Source organism: Varanus komodoensis, unplaced genomic scaffold, assembly GCF_004798865.1.
Source record: "Varanus komodoensis strain SLA01 unplaced genomic scaffold, ASM479886v1 scaffold49, whole genome shotgun sequence".
Classification (NCBI taxonomy): Eukaryota; Metazoa; Chordata; class Lepidosauria; order Squamata; family Varanidae; genus Varanus; species Varanus komodoensis.
In genome coordinates this window covers 2213562-2230718 of record NW_025336072.1, presented here as the reverse complement: position 1 = coordinate 2230718, position 17157 = coordinate 2213562, and the positions used below count along the sequence as shown (strand labels likewise).

Genomic DNA, 17157 nt, shown 5'->3' with positions numbered 1-17157 from the left:
AGCTCTGGGTTGAGGAGCACTCCCAAGCTGCGAACCCTGTCCCTAAGAGGGAGTGCAACCCCATTCAGGACAAGGTCCAGATCCCCCATCCCAAAGCCCAACCCACCTACTAACAGGATTGGGAGCCAAAGTTGCTTAAGTTGAAAACAAAATGGTTGCACTAAGGAAGGATACAAAGTATTAAAGAAGTTTGCTTAAAATTAATGACAGAAACAAGTACACTAATTACTCCTTCATTCATGAGGTATGAAGAATGCAGAATTAAAATAGGCTAGTTCTTATTAAAGAGATGGCCCATTAACTAGGTCAGTTAGTATTCAAATCACCACTACCACAGAACCAGATAGAACTACTAATCCAAGGATTTAAGGAATATTGGTGTTTTTTTCCAAATTTACATTCTAATTAGTTCTCAAACTAGCTTAGTTTAAACTTAATTCAATATAATTGTAATATAAACAATTAACTGAATCTTGGTTTATGGGCAGGAGAAAAATCAAATAAATAAATAAATCCCACCATAAAAATTCATGCACAAATCAGTGCTGCACTTGAAGCAAGCAAAAAAGGGCAATAAAATGGATATAAAATATCCATTTTTTATAATATTCATTTCTATGAACTATTAAGAAATAATGATTTTAGTAAGTCTTTTTATTCTTTATAGCAACCTTTTCTGAATCTGTGTCCTTGAGATATGTTGCTGCAGCTATGCAGGGTGAAAACATTTTTCAGTGCTTTATTTTTCTGTCAAAACCTTTCTGTTTCATAAATTCATTCATAAAAATGCATACCAATTATGACTACAGTATTAATCAAGCTTGGCACTTTCAAAATTTTGTAATTAATTTTTTTCAGTTGATTCCTTAACATGTATCTATGGCATTGAAATATACATATGCATTAGAATGAAACAGAATAAAACAGTGAGAATAAAACAGAAGATGCTCAGCTAGAGGAAGAAAGTTGAATTCTTAAAATAAATCAGTGGTTTTCAGCATATAATAAACACTCTGAATTGCTCAATTTAGTGTAGCAACAGTTTTCTGAACCTCTGTTTTCTTGCTTCAATTTAAACTATGCAAGTACATGCTACTGTCTTTACATTTTTAAAAATATTAAAATAAAAGTATACTACATATTTAAATTACATTAAAAAGGTAAAGGTTTCCCCTTGACGTGAAGTCCAGTCATGCCTGACTCTAGGGGGTGGTGCTCATCTCCGTTTCCAGCCGAGGCAGCCAGCATTTGTCCACAGACAGTCTCCGTGGTCATGTGGCCGGCATGACTAAACACCGAAGTGCATGGAACGCTGTTACCTGCCCACCGAAGTGCTACCTTTTTATCTACTTGCATGCTTTTGAATGCAAGGTGGGCAGGAGCTGGGACGGAGCAACGGAAGTGTGTGCTAATATCTCCCCCACCTTGAAAATTGTATGTCAAATATTCTGCAGTGTATTTGGACAAAAAATTGAAACACTTCTGTAAAGCCTTGTTTACTAAAGTAACTAAAATAAGCATGCATATTAATTTCTCCCTAGGGTGGGGACAGACAACCTGTGACGCTCCAGATGTTTTGGTCTGGTGAGCAGTGACATGAGCTGTAGTTCTTTAGACGTTTTGGCACAGATGTTAGCCACTTCTGCCCTAGGGCATCAGAATTATTTTCTAATGCAAACTGAAAATTCCCAATGAAAATCAACTTAAAATCCCTTTTACCTCAGAAAATGTTCTGCACTAATTGTTCCAAAAATCATTTCTAAAATGCTTCTTAGTTTCAGTAAACAGTACTGTACAGTATGCTTTTATGCTCTTATACTGTGATGTTTTATACCTCACTTAGAAATTTCTTTTAAGTGATTAATAAATACCATTGAACAAAGAAACCATGATTATAGCAAAGCATGACTTGGCATAATTTCCAAAGTAACCCAAATTAATATTCTCATGTCTATCCACACCAAATGCAAACTAAGGGTATGCTCAATACAAAACTTTGCTGCACTCCCTTGTTGAGCAGGGGAGCATACAAAGTATAGTGTAGTGTTGTATCTTCATCAGGTTTAAGTCAACCCACAATTCCTTACAGGTCAGTATGGAGTGCACTCAAGTAGAAAGGCTGAACAAGGCTTGAGTGCCCTGAATCCATACAAAGCCCCAGAGGCATTGCTAGTTGTTTGACCTTTGCAAACAATACCAGGTACTAAAAGTTTAGAAAAGACCAGACCCTGCCCACATAAGATAACAAAAGAACAAGGTCCATCAGAAAAAGTCAGAATAGAAAAGATGTAAATCAAGGAGGTGCTCAAACATTACGGAGTAAGCGTCAGAGATGAAGTGGAGAGGCATTAGGCCGGTAGGGAGCTGCAAGGGAAATAGAGAAGGAATATAGAAGCTAGCTGAAGGTTTAAAAATAAGACTGGCATCTATAAAACAACCATTCATTCAAGGTGCTTATAAAGAATTACAAACACGGGGCTGCTCTGTCGAATCAATTCAGTCCACCATTATTCTGGAAGCAGCCTAGCAGATATCAATTTAACTTATTAGGGGAGCAAAAATGCAACAACTTCTTTTAAAATGTGCAATTACAAGAACCAGTGCAGTAACATGGTCAGAGTATTAGACTGGAATTCAGAAGATCTATCTAGTCACTCAGGCAGTCACTGATTCTCAGTCTACACTACCCTCAACACGGTTGTTGTGATGCTAAAGTGGAGAGGGAGAAAACCATGTGAGCTGCCTTGAGTTCCTTACAATAGGAAAAAGAGACATTAAACAACTGTATCAGGGAGTTCCTAAATAGTGGATTATGCAGAGATGTAATTAAGACAAAATTTTAACAAAATAAATCAAGGTATATTAGAATATTAACATGGGATATATAAGTGATTTAGATCTGTACTTTACTTGAAATTACTACGAGTGAGAACTATACATTCATTCATTGCACCTAATTATTTACTTCAAAGATTTTTCACTGTGAATGCGTGATCTAAAACAAACCACTATAACATATTTCCTAAAAGTAAAATGTATTTATTTTTACCACAAGGGAAGCATATTAAGTCTAAGAATTATAATGGGAAGCAGAATACCAGTTCTAGATAATCAAATGTGGAATATTGTTTTTATACATCCTTAGGCAACCAATCATTTCAAGTATATTGGCCTTGTTCAGATACAATGCCAAACCATAGTTTAGCTTATGAGAATGAGCTGCAGTGAGTCTCAGACTCACACCCTTTTCACCTGTTATAGTTCCCACATCACTGTGTAGCCAGGATGAGTTTGCAAGCCTTAACTTCTGATTTAGAATAACAATTTTCTGTGACATCCAAACATGAACAAACTGCAATTAATTCTTTTTGGTTTGCTGAAGCCATTTAACAGTGCACCTTAGTTTGTGAAGTTGGCTTGTTTCAGATAAGCATAGCTAAGATTAACCAGAGTTAAAGTTCAAATGACACAAGAGAACACAGTTAATCGAAAAAAAACATAGGATTAACTATGGCTCTTTTCTGTAGTGCTTTAATGATAAGATGCAGTCATCACAAAACCAATGTATATTTTATTAGCATAACCTTGGTTCTGTTTAATGTTGCCACTTGTCTTATATTTTAAAAATTGTATAACTGCACCCTGCACTTTTTTATAGCTCATCTTTCTCCAATAGGTAGCCTCCAAATGTTCCGGATTTTAATTTCCATTGGCCCCAACAAGTCTGCTCAGTGGTAAAAGAGGCTGGGAACTGTAGCCCAAAACATCTGGACAGCACCAGATTACAGAGATATTGCAGCCTGATCTAAAGAAAATTGATTCTACACTTGATATTTAAAGAAAAAATGTTAAAACCATGTATATATCAGGCAACATAAAGAGAATAGCTTTGAATACAATAGAAAGTAGCTCTGAACAGAATAACTCAGTACATTTTGTTGTCCCCATGATTTAGTCCCCTCCCCTCTGAGCAACACCTGAACCTTTTTTTTAAGCGATACTCTCCTGCCTATCCTGCCCAAAACTTGTGGCTGTTGTTGCAAGACTGTATACTTTAGCAGATAACCTAATCTACCAATGCTTACATGTAATGATTTATAAGTTGCTGATTTAACTAGCAGAGCCACTAGGCATGTGGCTTTCGATCCAGAAGTAACAGTGGATGTTCATGCAACTGTCCTGAAATAAGATACATTTCTCCTTCCTTTCTCCAGTTTAATGTTCTGATTTAAGACAGTAGGAAGGTAGCTGGAATTGCATTTTAAAGTTGCACCTTTTGCAGAAATACAGTCAACACCTTCCCACCTCTACTGACTGTTCCCATGATTTAGCCTCCAGGAACCCTGCCCAGCATATGGTACAAGAAAAACCATTATTACTGTTTGCTGCTGCGTTGGCCTGATGAAGTGCATATTTGCATAAACATAACACTTTCAGCACAACTTCACTGTGAAAGGAATTCAGTTATAAGATCAACTCACTGACAGAAGTGTCTGCTGATTTTTACATACACAGTGCTATTTGAGAGACTAATATGACAAAGTCAGGAGACAAGTGATGGTAGAGGTATTGCTACTGATACAAAAGAGACAGGTAACATTGCACGTTCAACAGGACACAAAACAGAGTAATTATCTCCACCCAAAAAACAGCTTAATGAGGTGAGGACTAAGTACATGTAGCAACCATGAAATGTTCAACATCAGTTGGAAAAGAAAAACAGAAAGGGTAAGGGGAATGCCTGCCTGAGCTGGCACCCCAGCTGGAGCACTCTAATTCCACTTGACCACATTTATGGTAGTTAACAGATGTTTATAGCTAAGCTTTAGCTACAACTACAAGCTTTATTTCTCAAGATGCTTAAATATATATGAGCAAATGCATTTCTACCTACTCCTCCTTTTCAAAGCTGAAGCGACAACGCATCAGTTATAAATGACGCACAATCACCTTCCCGACATGTACCCGTGCCGAGAAGGCAACTTCTCAAGCTTGTCATCTTTTCGCAAGCCTGTCCAGTCCACAGTCCCTATCACAGCAACCCTTCCTACATCCTCTTGCTGCCACCGCCCCTCCAGCAACGATTCTCCCCTAATTGCGTCCTTTGAAGGCTTCATGACCAACACAGAGGTTCTTTATTTTTAACATATGCTTTTCATCTTCCCTCAGGACCCCTTCCAATTCTTTTCCTCTCTCGCTCACATCCCAAACTCAGGACCCGCCGTCCCTCAGAGCCGATTTCACGTCCTGGGATTGCCTCCCCTCACACCCATTTCCTCTTGCCCGCGTCTGCCTTTACCATTCCTTCCCTCCCTCCAAAACGGTGAGCAAGAAAGAAAAGAGAAAGCTCTCCCCACAAGTACCCCAAGGACGAGGTGAGACGAACGCTAGCGAGATTACTTACGTGGTCGGCACTGCTATTAGCGCTATAGTAACAGACAGAACTGAACGTGTAGCCTGAAATGGAAGCCGCCATGATGGAGCCCCACCACCACCTCCGAAGACGATCCCACAAGCCACTGCACCTGCGCCTCCCCGGCTCTCCACGCGCTCCGGTTTCCGGGCAGAGCCGCAAGGCCTCCTGGGAAACGTAGTTTTCAGCGATTTAATCCTGGCAGAGAGTAGATAGTCTCACACGAGCGCCCGAAGCCTACAGAGCCGTCACCGACTATTATTAGTTACTCGGACCACGTACAGCAGGAGCTGGAGCTCGGTCCCTCTTTACTTCTCATAACTAGAGGTAGCCTTTCCCTTGTCCGCCAATCGGAAATCTTCTCCTACTGGTTCCAATAGGGGTGTTCATCCTTCACAGAGGATAGATGACGTAATTTTGGCCCGAAGGGCGGGCGAACGGGCGAGAATGGAAGGGGCCTTTTTCGGATTCTTCCCCCGACACCAGAACTGCAATTGCATCCTCGGAAACAGCCGCTGGCTCCCAGCGCACACTCGTAACCCACAGGAAGCCGTCAGAGGAAAGGCGGAGAAACAGTCCTCCAGAAGCCTAGACAGGCAAAAGCTGGGCAAGCCCTGTGCGTCGGTCTCCTGCGGTTCTCCCGGCTCTGTCTGGAATTTCCTGGTTCTCGCCGGCAGGCAATGGGCGACGGGGAGGATGAATTTGAAGCATCGGTGCTGGGCACCAAAGAGCAGTGAGTGCGCAGACCGAAGCCTCCAGTGGACCAAGTCCCGGCCAGAAGGGCCAGTGGTCAGGAGCGCTGGGCGCCGTACTCCAGCACATCTGGGGAGGAGCGCCAGCTTAGCGAGAGCTGCGTTCAACTGTAGCTTGGTCGTACAGCACCTTCTTTGCACGCTGGGAGTCCGAAGTTGGTATCAGCATCTCTGGTTAGGGCGGGAATGTAGAGCTGCTGCGATTCCTTGTACTGGGCTAGATGGATTCAATATAAGGCAGCTTCCACCCTATTTTCCCTTTCTGTTAGTGACACGACTGCCCTAGTTTTCAAAGTATCTCGATTCCCTTACATAAGCAGCTGCCTGAAACTTCGTGTGAACAGAAGCTAAGGCTCTGTCTGTGGTTAATCAGTAGTCTAACTGATTGAAAGGTGATATATTGTACCAAACTCTAATTGAATTTGTAAATAAGTTAAAAGAACGTCGTCTTAAGCAGTATCTTAAAGCAAAAGAACAACATCTTATACAAATACTATTTTTAGAGGACCTCTCCCACTTTTTTGTATTATCTTCATTGGGTTAGGAAGAATAGAATGGCATTTTTACAGTATCTTTCTGTATGAGTTAAACCAGAAACACATCCAATTTTAAAAAGAGGTTTTGAGAGATCTAGGGAATTACAGGCTAGTTTGGTTAATGCCTTTTCTGGATAAATTGGTTGAAAGAATTACAAAAGATAAAAATAATACACAATAATTTATATAATATTTGTGTGGCATAATACTTTGTGCAATTGAATAATAGAGATTAAAGATAAATATAAAAAGATGTAAAATAAATTTTAAAATGATTAAAGATAAAAAGTAACATACAGAAGGACAAGCTCTGTTGAGGAAAAAAATCAGCATGGCTTCTTTTCATTGATAATTGAGAGTGACAATAAACAAGAGGACAGAGGTGATCTAATAGATACTGTTTATTTGAACTTCCAAAACGCTTTTGACAAAGTTCCTTAACAAAATATCCTGGGCAAACTTAGTGGTTATAAAATAAGAGGAGAGGTCTTCCTATTTTGTAAACTGCCTTAAAGAAATTTTTAATTGTTAGTTGTGGTAAAATAACAACAATTAAGATATCGGGGTAGTCTTACAACTGCTTAATCCAAAATTCTACTGTGATCTGTGGAGCTTAGTTCTAGTTTAATTTGCATTGACTGCAGTCTCATTGGGACCTGATCAAATTTAGGATCAGCATAAGTAGAGGTAAAGGAAAGGGCAGGTTTATGACTTTTCTGGGAACAGGGCAGGCCAAAAATAATAATAATGTTTTCTTAGGTAGTAGCCTTCTCCCAGTAAGGAGAAAGAACAGATGCAAAGTCTTTGCTCTGTTAATTTCCATGTTTTTTCTTTCTTCATAGCTGGGATGCAGTTTATGAACAAGAATTGCAAAATTTTAAAGAAAGTGGAGATGCTGGTGAGATCTGGCAAGTATCAATAACAATGTGACATGCATCAGCAATTGTTCATACATTACTTTCTTTGTAAAAGTGCATGCAATAAAATAAAATTGTACATCTGTTCTTTTGCTTAGAGTACTGGTAATATGATACAGAGGTTTTCATGAAAAATGCCTGTTCTTGTCTGAGTGAGACCTGTTACAAATTAAAATGGCTGATTATCATCTGACATCTGTTTTTTTAATATGGGAAATGAACTGCTGACTACAGTTTGCTTGGTAGAGGCCAAATGTTCCTATCTCTGACATTTGTCAAAAATTAAATAAGAGGTACACACAAAGATGCACTGCTGTTTCTATAGAAAATGTTTCTCAAAAGACCAACAACCTCTCATCTTCTGTAACACTAACCCAGCAGATTTCAGAGCCCTACATTCATTTTTAAAAATGAGCTAAACAAAGTGGTAATGTGATCTCCGGAGACTGATGCCTCGATGCTGACATAATGTGGATATATTGCATGAGATTGATCAAGTTTGTTTGTCTTTGCTTTGCATTGCTTAATGGTGTTAGTTACCTGAACCTCTGTTTCTGATTAGGTTTGGCGAAGAGAGCATGACTCGTTTAATTAGATGGATAAAAAAACAAAAGATACCCCTGGACGGCTCTGTGCTTGACATTGGAACAGGAAACGGTGTTTTGCTGGTTGAATTGGTTGGTATTTGTAAAAGCTGTGGAATTTGATGCAACATCTAAAGCTAGGAACCAAGCAAGCAAGAGCTGAGGACTGGCTGAAACATTAATGAAAATGTTAATTTTCATTAATGACAGCCTGTTAACCATCCAGTGGGCCATTTCTATGGATATTTCAGTTCATTTTAATCATCACTGTGAATAGGAGAAAATCAGCCTTAATATAATTCAAATTCATAAAAGGTCTGTGCATTTGTTACAGTCAAAGAAGAAGCTTTGAACTTCTAAATCCTACACAAGCTACTATCCACAAATACTGGCTGAATTAATATTCTAATTGTTTCTAATCCTGATACTGGCCCATTGCACATGTAATGAGAAGCTACTGTGGGTGAATTTTCCCAAAAGGCTTCTTGTCATGACAGCCACCATTAATACTTGAGCCAGAGTTTTGCTATTTATTTATTTAAAACATTTATATGCTGTCCTTCACTATCGCGTCTCAGGATGGCTTACAAGATTAAAAGCAATAACCATAAAAACCATCAGTAAAACAATACAATAAAATTACCAAAACCAATACAAATGAATCCAATCAAAACAAAAGTGATTGTGAATTGGTAAAAATGCTAATTTTTAAAATAACAAATAAAAAGGTTTTAACCTGGCCCCGAAAAGAATATAGGCTCTTTTCGCCAGGCAAACCTTGCTGGGGAGCGTATTCCATAATCTGGGTGCCACCACAGAGAAGGCCCTGTTCTGAGTAGATGTCCTTTTTGCCTCCTATAGGGAGGGTTCTTGGAGCAGGGCCTCTCCCGCAGATCTTAAGGGGTGTGAGGGCATATAAGGAAGGAGACGTTCTTTCAGGTATCCTGGTCCCAAACCATTTAGGGCTTTATAGGTCAAAACCAGCACCTTGAATTGGGCCCGAACTTCAACTGGAAGCCAGTGGAGCTGGTAGAGGACCGGCATTATATGAGAATAACAACCGGTTCCCATCAGCTCTGTTCTGTACCAGCTGAAGTATCTGGACCATTTTCAAGGGCAGCCCCACGAAGAGCGCATTACAGTAATCCAACCGGGAGGTTATCAGTGCATGAATCACCATTGTCCAGGTAAGGACACAGCTGATGGACCAGCCGAAGCTGTAAGAAAGCACTCCTTGCCACTGCCACCACCTGGGTTTCCAGTGACAGCTCCAGATCAAGGAGCACTCCCAAGCTGCAGACCCTGGCCTTTAGAGGGAGTGCTACTCCATCTAGGACAAGGTCAAAATCACTTACCTGAAACCTCAGACTACCCACCAACAGAACTTCCGTCTTATCTGGATTAAGGCTCAGTTTATTGGCCCTCATCCAGCCCATTACCTTGGCCAGGAACCAGTTCAGTACAGTCATTGCCTCACCTGGAGTAGATGTAAACAAGAGGTAGAGCTGTGTATCCTCAGCCCACTGATAATTCCTCAGCCCAAACCTCCTGATGAGCTCTCCCAGCGGTTTCATGTAGATGTTAGAGACCTATGTGTAGGTTCAGTGAGAACAGGTTGTTTGGAATGGTTAAGTCCTCCAGAGACCATGGACTGTTCTGGGTGGGGGTGACAACTATCTGAACAACCCACACTTCCCATGTTTGCAGATAATAAGCTATGCTGTGTCCTCACCATGGCTCAAGTATTCAGAATGGCAGCAAATGCACCAAGAAGCCCTGCCAGGAAATTCACCTAGAGTGCCTTCTCATATTGCACTAACCAGAGGTCTTATCTCTTGGCTTATAATAGCTAAAGCAAAAGTGGAGAACTGTAATCCTATAGATGTTGTTATACTGTAATTCCCATCATGGCTACTCTGGCAGGGGTGGATAGGAAATGGAATCCAACAACCACAGGAGAGCTGCAGTTTCCCCACTGCTGGGTGAAAAGTTTGTTCTATTGTTTAAAGGCTGGTTCTAGTGTAACATTCTCAGTACAATGAATGTGCTTTACATTGTATACTTTATGTAGGAGGGGACTTCGACATTTTACTTTCCAGTTCGGTGTATCTAGTATCCATGGATTTCTCTGTTGGAAAGATTAATCCATAGAGAATGAAATGTAGCACTGCTGATGTTAAAAATGGGGTCCTCAAACTTAGGCCCGCGGGCCAGATACGGCCCGCCATGCCCATTTAACTGGCCCGCCCCACAGTTTTTGCACTCGCCAGGTGCACGTGGGTGTGCGGCTTGCTTATCAGGAGGTCATTTTGGACTAGCTTGGAGAAAATCCCTTGTTGAGCAAGCCGGCGCCTCGCCGTGGGTGCCTGGCGGCAGCTTGCTTGCAGGAAGATCATTTTGGATTCGGATCTCCTCGCAAGCAAGCCAGTACCTTGCTCTGCGCCCCCCAACGCCTCGCATGTGCACGTGCCCTGCCCCCTCACCAGCCTGCACCCCCCTGCTGGCACTGCCTTGGCAGCCCGCGCCCACCTCTGGCACTTGTCAGCTGGCCCCATTTAGAAAAAGTTTGAGGACCCCTGCACTAATGCAACCACTTTTATTGCATCAACTTCTTTAACATAATCACAGTCAGTTTGTGAAAACCCACAAATAAGTTGATTGCAATTATACCTTGCTAGATTTCCATTGATTAACAGAACTGGAACTCATTTGGGACCCTACAGGTCTTCTCTTGGAAAGAGTTCAGTCAAAGTTCCTGAGGACCATCTTCCAAGCAGCCCACTGTGTTTCAAACATGGTCCTTCAACGTGAAACTTTGGCCTGGATTTACATCTTTTCTGACTGGCTCAAGCTCCTCTTCTTTCCAGCTGGTTTGGTCCCTTTAATAATGACTGACAGCTTTCAAAGCTCTTGGAGCCAGGCAATACAGGCCAAATTGAAATTATACGGTTATTCATGGCCAGCTATCTCCTTGATGGGCTATGAACGGGCATTAGCTGAACTTAAACAGCAGGACATTGATTTAGGGCTACAGACAGATTATCCAATTCTATCCAGAAATACCTTCCTGAACCATTCTGCACCTTCTTCAACCAGCTAGATATCTTAGTAGCATAATGATCCCCAAATTTAGAAGGGTTTTATCTCTAGCTAGATTCAATGCCCTCTGGACAGCCAAATAACCTTTGAACAAAGACTGTCTATATGGGGGAGAAATAATTGAATCGCTGGAGCATGTTATTCTTTGCAGCCCTCTCTATACAGGTGATGCTATACAGGAACTGTTATTCCCACTCCTTTCTAAATATCCTCTGATTCTTTTTATCTTAATATACTTTTATCCAATCAATCCAATTTTATCTCCTTGACTACAGCCAAATACTGTTAGGCAGTTTCTACAGTGTGTGGTAGAATTAACCTTAAATCCTATTAGGTTCTACCAGAATGCTTTTATTTTATTTATCTTGATTATAGTAATTAGTACTGTATTTTTTTCTTTTTAACTAATTGTAATTTTGTGTTTTACTTTTTGGCCGGTCAATGACTGAATAAAGAATTGGTTGTGAGGACTTTTAAACTGACAAATGTTATTATAAATTTACTGACAGTATTATGTTCTGTCCTTACATAAAAACTGAAATAAATGCCATGGAAACCAAGTAGTAAACATGTATTTATGACTTAGTGGGCTTTTCACTTCCCATTTTAGGCCAAATCTGGTTACAGTAACCTTACAGGAGTTGACTACTCTGCTTCTGCAATACAGCTTTCAAAAAACATAATGGAAAAAGAAGGGCTGCCTCATGTTAAGTTGCAGGTAAGTCTTCATTGGGCTTCTGGAAGGTGGAGAAAAATGCACTCAAAATAGCCCTGAGAACTTTTTAGTTGAGCAAGCAAATAACTTATGATAGATGTGGTAAGAAGTTTATAAAAATTAGACATGCTGTGAAATTAGACATGTACTTTTTTATAATGCTAAAACATACTTTGAATTTTAATACTGGTAGATTCAGCATATTCATATTCAGCTAGTTCCAGAATAAGTTAGTTCTGCCTAGGAATGGAAGCTGGGATCCAGTAAAGGTGAACTGGATGAACCATTGGTTTGATCCAAGAGAATTCTTTTTAATTTGCACTTGGCCTTGAAGCTCACCATATTTTTATTATAGGTTTGGCGAAGAAAGCATGACTTGTTTAATTAGATGGCTGGAAAAACAAAAGATAGCCCTACAGGGGGTAAAAATACTTTCCTGGGAATAAGTCTTGTTGAACTCAGTAGGATTTAATCCTGACTACATATGTATGGAATTACACTGTATAAGGTTTGTTTAGTGAACAAACCTATACCATAGGATCATTTGGGTTCCTTTCTGAAGCTGTAGGCACTGCTGCGACCTTGGAAGGGGGACTTTGAATTCCAATTGCACAGCTATCATGGAAACTGCACCAGCTGCTTTCTAAGGTCACAAAAGTGGACCTCAGAGGAAGGTCCACTCTGAGCTTGCAGAAGTGTACCTCAGAGGACCTCAGAGTTAAGAAAGAAGGTGGGGTGGGAGGAAAAGGGATCAGGATACATTACTATACAGTGTATGTTAAATGGGCTAAATACTGCAATTATAGTAAAATATGATAGCAGTTAAAAACTCATCTCCACAATACACAGAATTTTGAAGAATCTTCTAATCTATGTTTTCTCTTAAATCTCAGGTAAGGTTACAATCAATCTACATTGCACTTAAAAAAAATTAAGACACTTCTAAAAGTACAAAATACAGTATAAAATGCAGAACGCAGAATGAAATGCCTGTGTAAAGAATTGTGTGTTCTGCTTTTTCAGTTTAATTTTATTAACTGATAGGCATAGTTGTCCTGTTTTTAAAGTATTAAGTAATGAAAGCAGTAAAAAGGTTCTTATGTTTAACAGCTATAACTACCTTATACAGGTAGAAGATATTTTAAATCCCTCAGATGAATTATCAGATTTTCAGGTTTGTATTGATAAAGGGACTTTTGATGCTATCAGTCTGAACCCTGAAAACGCAGCAGAGAAGAGGAAGCAGTATGTGAAAGCTCTGCACAGGGTATTGAAACCAGGAGGTTTTTTCCTCATAACATCTTGTAATTGGACCAAGGAGGAACTCTGCAAGAAATTCAAAGAGGGTGTGTATTTGGTTTGCAATCGCATATTTCTGTTACTGTTTTCTGTCTTTCACATGGAAATGCTTGGTATGGGAACAGTTTAAAAATGCATACCTGTTTCAGTTTTAGGAAATGAGAACTAGTGAGGGATATTTAGGTATTGCACAAAATGATCTGGTTACATAGGAAACATGACCACAGCACAGTAGTTCTACTTAAAGGTACATTTCTATGAAGAAAGAGTACTGCTTTTAAAGGATGCAGCCAAGTCCTAAAATTTAGTAAAGGCTGTAAGCACTTAATTGACTTTTAAGCTTGCTAAGTAGTCCCTCCCAGAAGTATTTTGGCATTTCAAGTATTTCAAGTTTGATGTCAACATTTATAAGTGCTTGATAAAAAATCAAGCACTGACAGCTTTGCCTTTTGGGTAAGCTAAGTGTGTTATTGGTCTCTTAAGCGCATGGTGCTTGCTTTTTCTCCATACAGTGCCAGTTCCTTTTCTAAACATGGCTGTTACCTAAATCAGGGACATAATACAGTGGAGTTCTTCAAAGTGTGCAGACAAAGCTTTGCTTGCCATTTTCATCACAGCTGTTTCTTAAAGCAAGAAAAATAAGCTCCTTTTAAAATAACAGTAGTCTTTCTCTTTGGCAGTGAAATTTTCTATGACTTACAAGTAAACCTTTGACTGCATGCACAGCTCCATCATGTGACAGTGTCTTATCTCTGAATCTTAGCATACATTTATAAACTAGAAACTCAAACCATACCAGACAAATAATTTGGTATGGGATTGAAAGTGGAACACGGGATTAAAAGTGAAGAATCTGTAGTTTGTTCAGGATCTCTATCTTAAAGAATTGCTTTTCCATTGCCACTGCTTTAAAATACAAAATACCCATTAGGAGTTTATGCTTGAAACTCAGAAATTATATGCACTTTCATCTGATATGAGATAAACTATTGCTCTTGCCATCCACCCTGTTCTTGAATCATCCCGACTTGATTATACCCTAAGCAAGTCTAAATTTTCAGATGTCAAATAGGATTTAGGTTTACTGATACATAAATATTTTAAAAACTGAACATCTTTCCTTTCTCTAATAGTAATGATTATATCTATCTATCTCAGCTGAAATTGGAGTTACTGACACGGTTATAACCTGTTACTTGCCTTTAATTTATGTGAGGAATAAACCTAAGCTAGGTGGTAGTAGTAAGCAATATGAAATTTCCACCCTTATAAACAACAATCCAGCAGAGTTTGCTCATGTATGTCTGCTCTATTTAAATTGATACCTTAATTTTAAAAAGTTTCAATTAGTTTATACTTGATTTCTTCATAACAAAAGGATTTTACTTTTGTCAGCAGAATTTATTCTTCTGGAGGAGCTGCCAACTCCTACATTTTGCTTTGGAGGAAGAACTGGAAACAGTGTAGCAGCTTTGGTTTTTCAACTGAAAACATAAAATTTTCTATTCTGGATGCATTTTCAATTAAAGTCTCCCTATCCTGAATTTTAGATCTCATGGATAAATGAAATGAAACAAGATTATAAAATGAAATACAAATTGTAGAAGGTTTAAATGTATGCAGTTTTGGTTTCTCTGAAACTTTAAGTATATGGTTTATATGTTACTTACACACACACACACACACACACACATTTGATAATAAAATGCTAAAAATTACCTTTTGCATTTGAAATCTAAGATACCTTTATGTACATTATGGTGGACTTCAAAAAATTGGATAGCTATGGAAGAAAATTGGCGTGTTTGCTGTTATTAATCACATTTCTTTAGAAATGCAACAGATTGTCTGGTGTAAACTTTGGATTGCTAGAATCCCAATTCAATAATATTTTAATATGTTTCTGCCTGCAAAGATCCAAAGGAGATTAAATGACACTATTCCCTGAAGGTTTAAATAGTCTCCTTTACAAAGATGTCAATGTTTACAGGTTGAATTCATACAAGAACCATTTCAAGAGACAATTTTAAGACGTAGGAGACAAATGGCAATTGATGGAGATGGTTGGTACATCTAGTTCTATCTATAAAGTGGTTAATAGCTGAACATTAATGTATGTAGAAATAGGACTGGCAACCATAAAATAGCAATTATAGGTACATTCCTAGGTATGTTTAGACAGAGATAAGGCCTCTAACACCCCACATGTCCAAACCAGCATGGCTGGTAGAGACACACTGAGTGTTGTAGGCCTTTTCTATTGCATACAATTGTGCCCTAAATTCAGTTATGATTTAGAAATGCTAAATTTGGTTTCAGGGAGAGCAGAATTTGCTGTGTAATTAACAGTGTTAATTGAACATTCTCTTTCATATTGATGATAAATAATATGAAAATTCTATTTTTATACTACATGCTTAGAACTGCTTTCTTTTGGGTGTTTTCACTTACTTCAGTGTGCTTCATTAGTTTGTACAATCTAGAACCGCTTTTCCTAACTTGGAGTTGTCCTGACGTTTTAGATTATAACTCTCATTCAACTGCTGGTTGTGGCTGATGGATGTTGTAGTTCAGAAAATCCAGAGGTCAGCAGCAATTGTACACGTTTAGACAGAATAATAAGTCACAAGTTGTCCTGGAACGTTTAATTATTGTAAGCCATTCTGGGATGTTTTTTTCATATAGGATGGGGTAAAAATGTTTTAAATAAATAAATAAAATAATGGTAGGTGTAGGAGTTTTGCCTGTTTAAACATGCATAGAAAACATTACATTTAAACTATCTTTCCAACTTTATATGGCTCTTTTGCAAACTAACTAAGACACTAATTGTGGGGTAAAGGATTAATAGTTAAATATGTTCTCCAGAAACTCCATAGTGTGAATAATCACCAGTGATAAATGAGGCAGTATGCTTATGTACAACAGTTACTGAGAACTTGGGCAGGTGGGTCTGCTGCATTCAAATTCCAGCTGAGGGATCCTGTGGAAACTAGTTTGCCACCCTGCAAACTGAGGCTGGACTAGACGGACTATTGGTCTGATCCAGCATGACTTTTCTTATGTTCTTATATACTCATCAAGCCTGATAAACCTAGAATAATCATATTACTAATTTCTCACCTGCTCCATAAATTCGGTTTCTGAGATTATGATAATATAGCTGCCATCAGGGAACACAGCCATTTCTTCTCCCTTAGATTTAAACATGTACACATATTTTCCAATATTAATAAAGATGGCATTTTAGTCATCCAAGAAGTTCTTTCAGGCCATCTGTCACAGTTCTACAGAAGAGCAATTTCATTTGCACCTATCAATGGTATTTTAGGGGATACTTATAGTTCAGCTGGATTTGATGGATTTTGAGAATCACTGAGGCAATGGGATAGGCACTTCCGCCATCTCATTCTATCTCAGCCCCTTTCTATTCTCTCTACCTCACCTTGCCTTCGGTTCTTATGTGTAAAACAGAGGTCCTATGTCATTCCACTAGAAGCTGTACAGCTAGTCCTCTGAATACTTGGAATAGTCTCCAAGCCAGAGTTCAGTCCCCAAGAAACATCATCTGGTCAATGCTGCCCCTACCTTATGTGCTTAAAATATTTATTACACTTTCCATTACAAGGAAAATAAGCAATGAATGTTTCAGTTAGATGTGCTGTGTCTCACACATACTGGAGGGAACCAAAGAGCCACTTCTGTTTGTCTCAAGGGGTTCTTTCAGGAAAGAAATTTATTTCTCTTTCACTAATTGTTGGCCTTATATCATTTCACTGGACTACATAACAGTAAGTCTCTTACTGTTAGGTGATGTCAGTTTTATCATAGACCCTTACTAT

The 17157-nt window shown here is 39.0% G+C and overlaps 2 protein-coding genes across 5 annotated transcripts in view; one reads left to right on the top strand and one right to left on the bottom strand.

Annotated features, from left to right (window-relative positions):
• The window catches only part of ABRAXAS2 (abraxas 2, BRISC complex subunit), a 29750-nt gene extending 24039 nt beyond the window's left edge, over positions 1–5711 (bottom strand). Inside the window, exon 1 of one of the 2 annotated variants that reach the window (XM_044445682.1) lies at positions 5405–5711. In XM_044445682.1, the coding sequence (XP_044301617.1) occupies positions 5405–5476 (72 nt within the window). In that variant the 5' untranslated portion in view covers positions 5477–5711. The remainder of the gene's footprint in view (positions 1–5404) is intronic. The other variant, XM_044445683.1, reaches the window with a different exon arrangement.
• Positions 5712–5759: 48 nt separating this feature from the next.
• EEF1AKMT2 (EEF1A lysine methyltransferase 2) lies at positions 5760–15724 on the top strand. 3 transcript variants are annotated; one of them, XM_044445691.1, is made up of 6 exons: positions 5767–6146; positions 7544–7609; positions 8181–8295; positions 11912–12019; positions 13146–13362; positions 14711–15724. In XM_044445691.1, the coding sequence occupies exons 1-6, from the start codon at positions 6094–6096 to the stop codon at positions 14809–14811; spliced, it is 660 nt and encodes a 219-aa protein (XP_044301626.1). In that variant the 5' UTR covers positions 5767–6093; the 3' UTR covers positions 14812–15724. The 3 variants fall into 3 exon arrangements, with proteins under 3 accessions (XP_044301628.1, XP_044301626.1, XP_044301627.1); XM_044445692.1 differs by having other exon boundaries at positions 5770–6146; positions 14714–15724; XM_044445693.1 differs by lacking the exons at positions 11912–12019; positions 13146–13362; positions 14711–15724 and having other exon boundaries at positions 5760–6320; positions 8181–8252.
• The last annotated feature ends 1433 nt before the right edge of the window (positions 15725–17157 follow it).

What these genes read in the sequence shown, in the direction of transcription:
- EEF1AKMT2 (XM_044445691.1), top strand. Translation starts at nt 6,094, where the DNA reads ATGGGCGACGGGGAGGATGAATTTGAAGCATCGGTGCTGGGCACCAAA. An exon ending in GTGTTTTGCTGGTTGAATTG is followed by an intron (nt 8,296 to 11,911) that starts GTTGGTATTTGT and finishes TTCCCATTTTAG; the next exon opens with GCCAAATCTGGTTACAGTAA. An exon ending in CTGCAAGAAATTCAAAGAGG is followed by an intron (nt 13,363 to 14,710) that starts GTGTGTATTTGG and finishes TACTTTTGTCAG; the next exon opens with CAGAATTTATTCTTCTGGAG.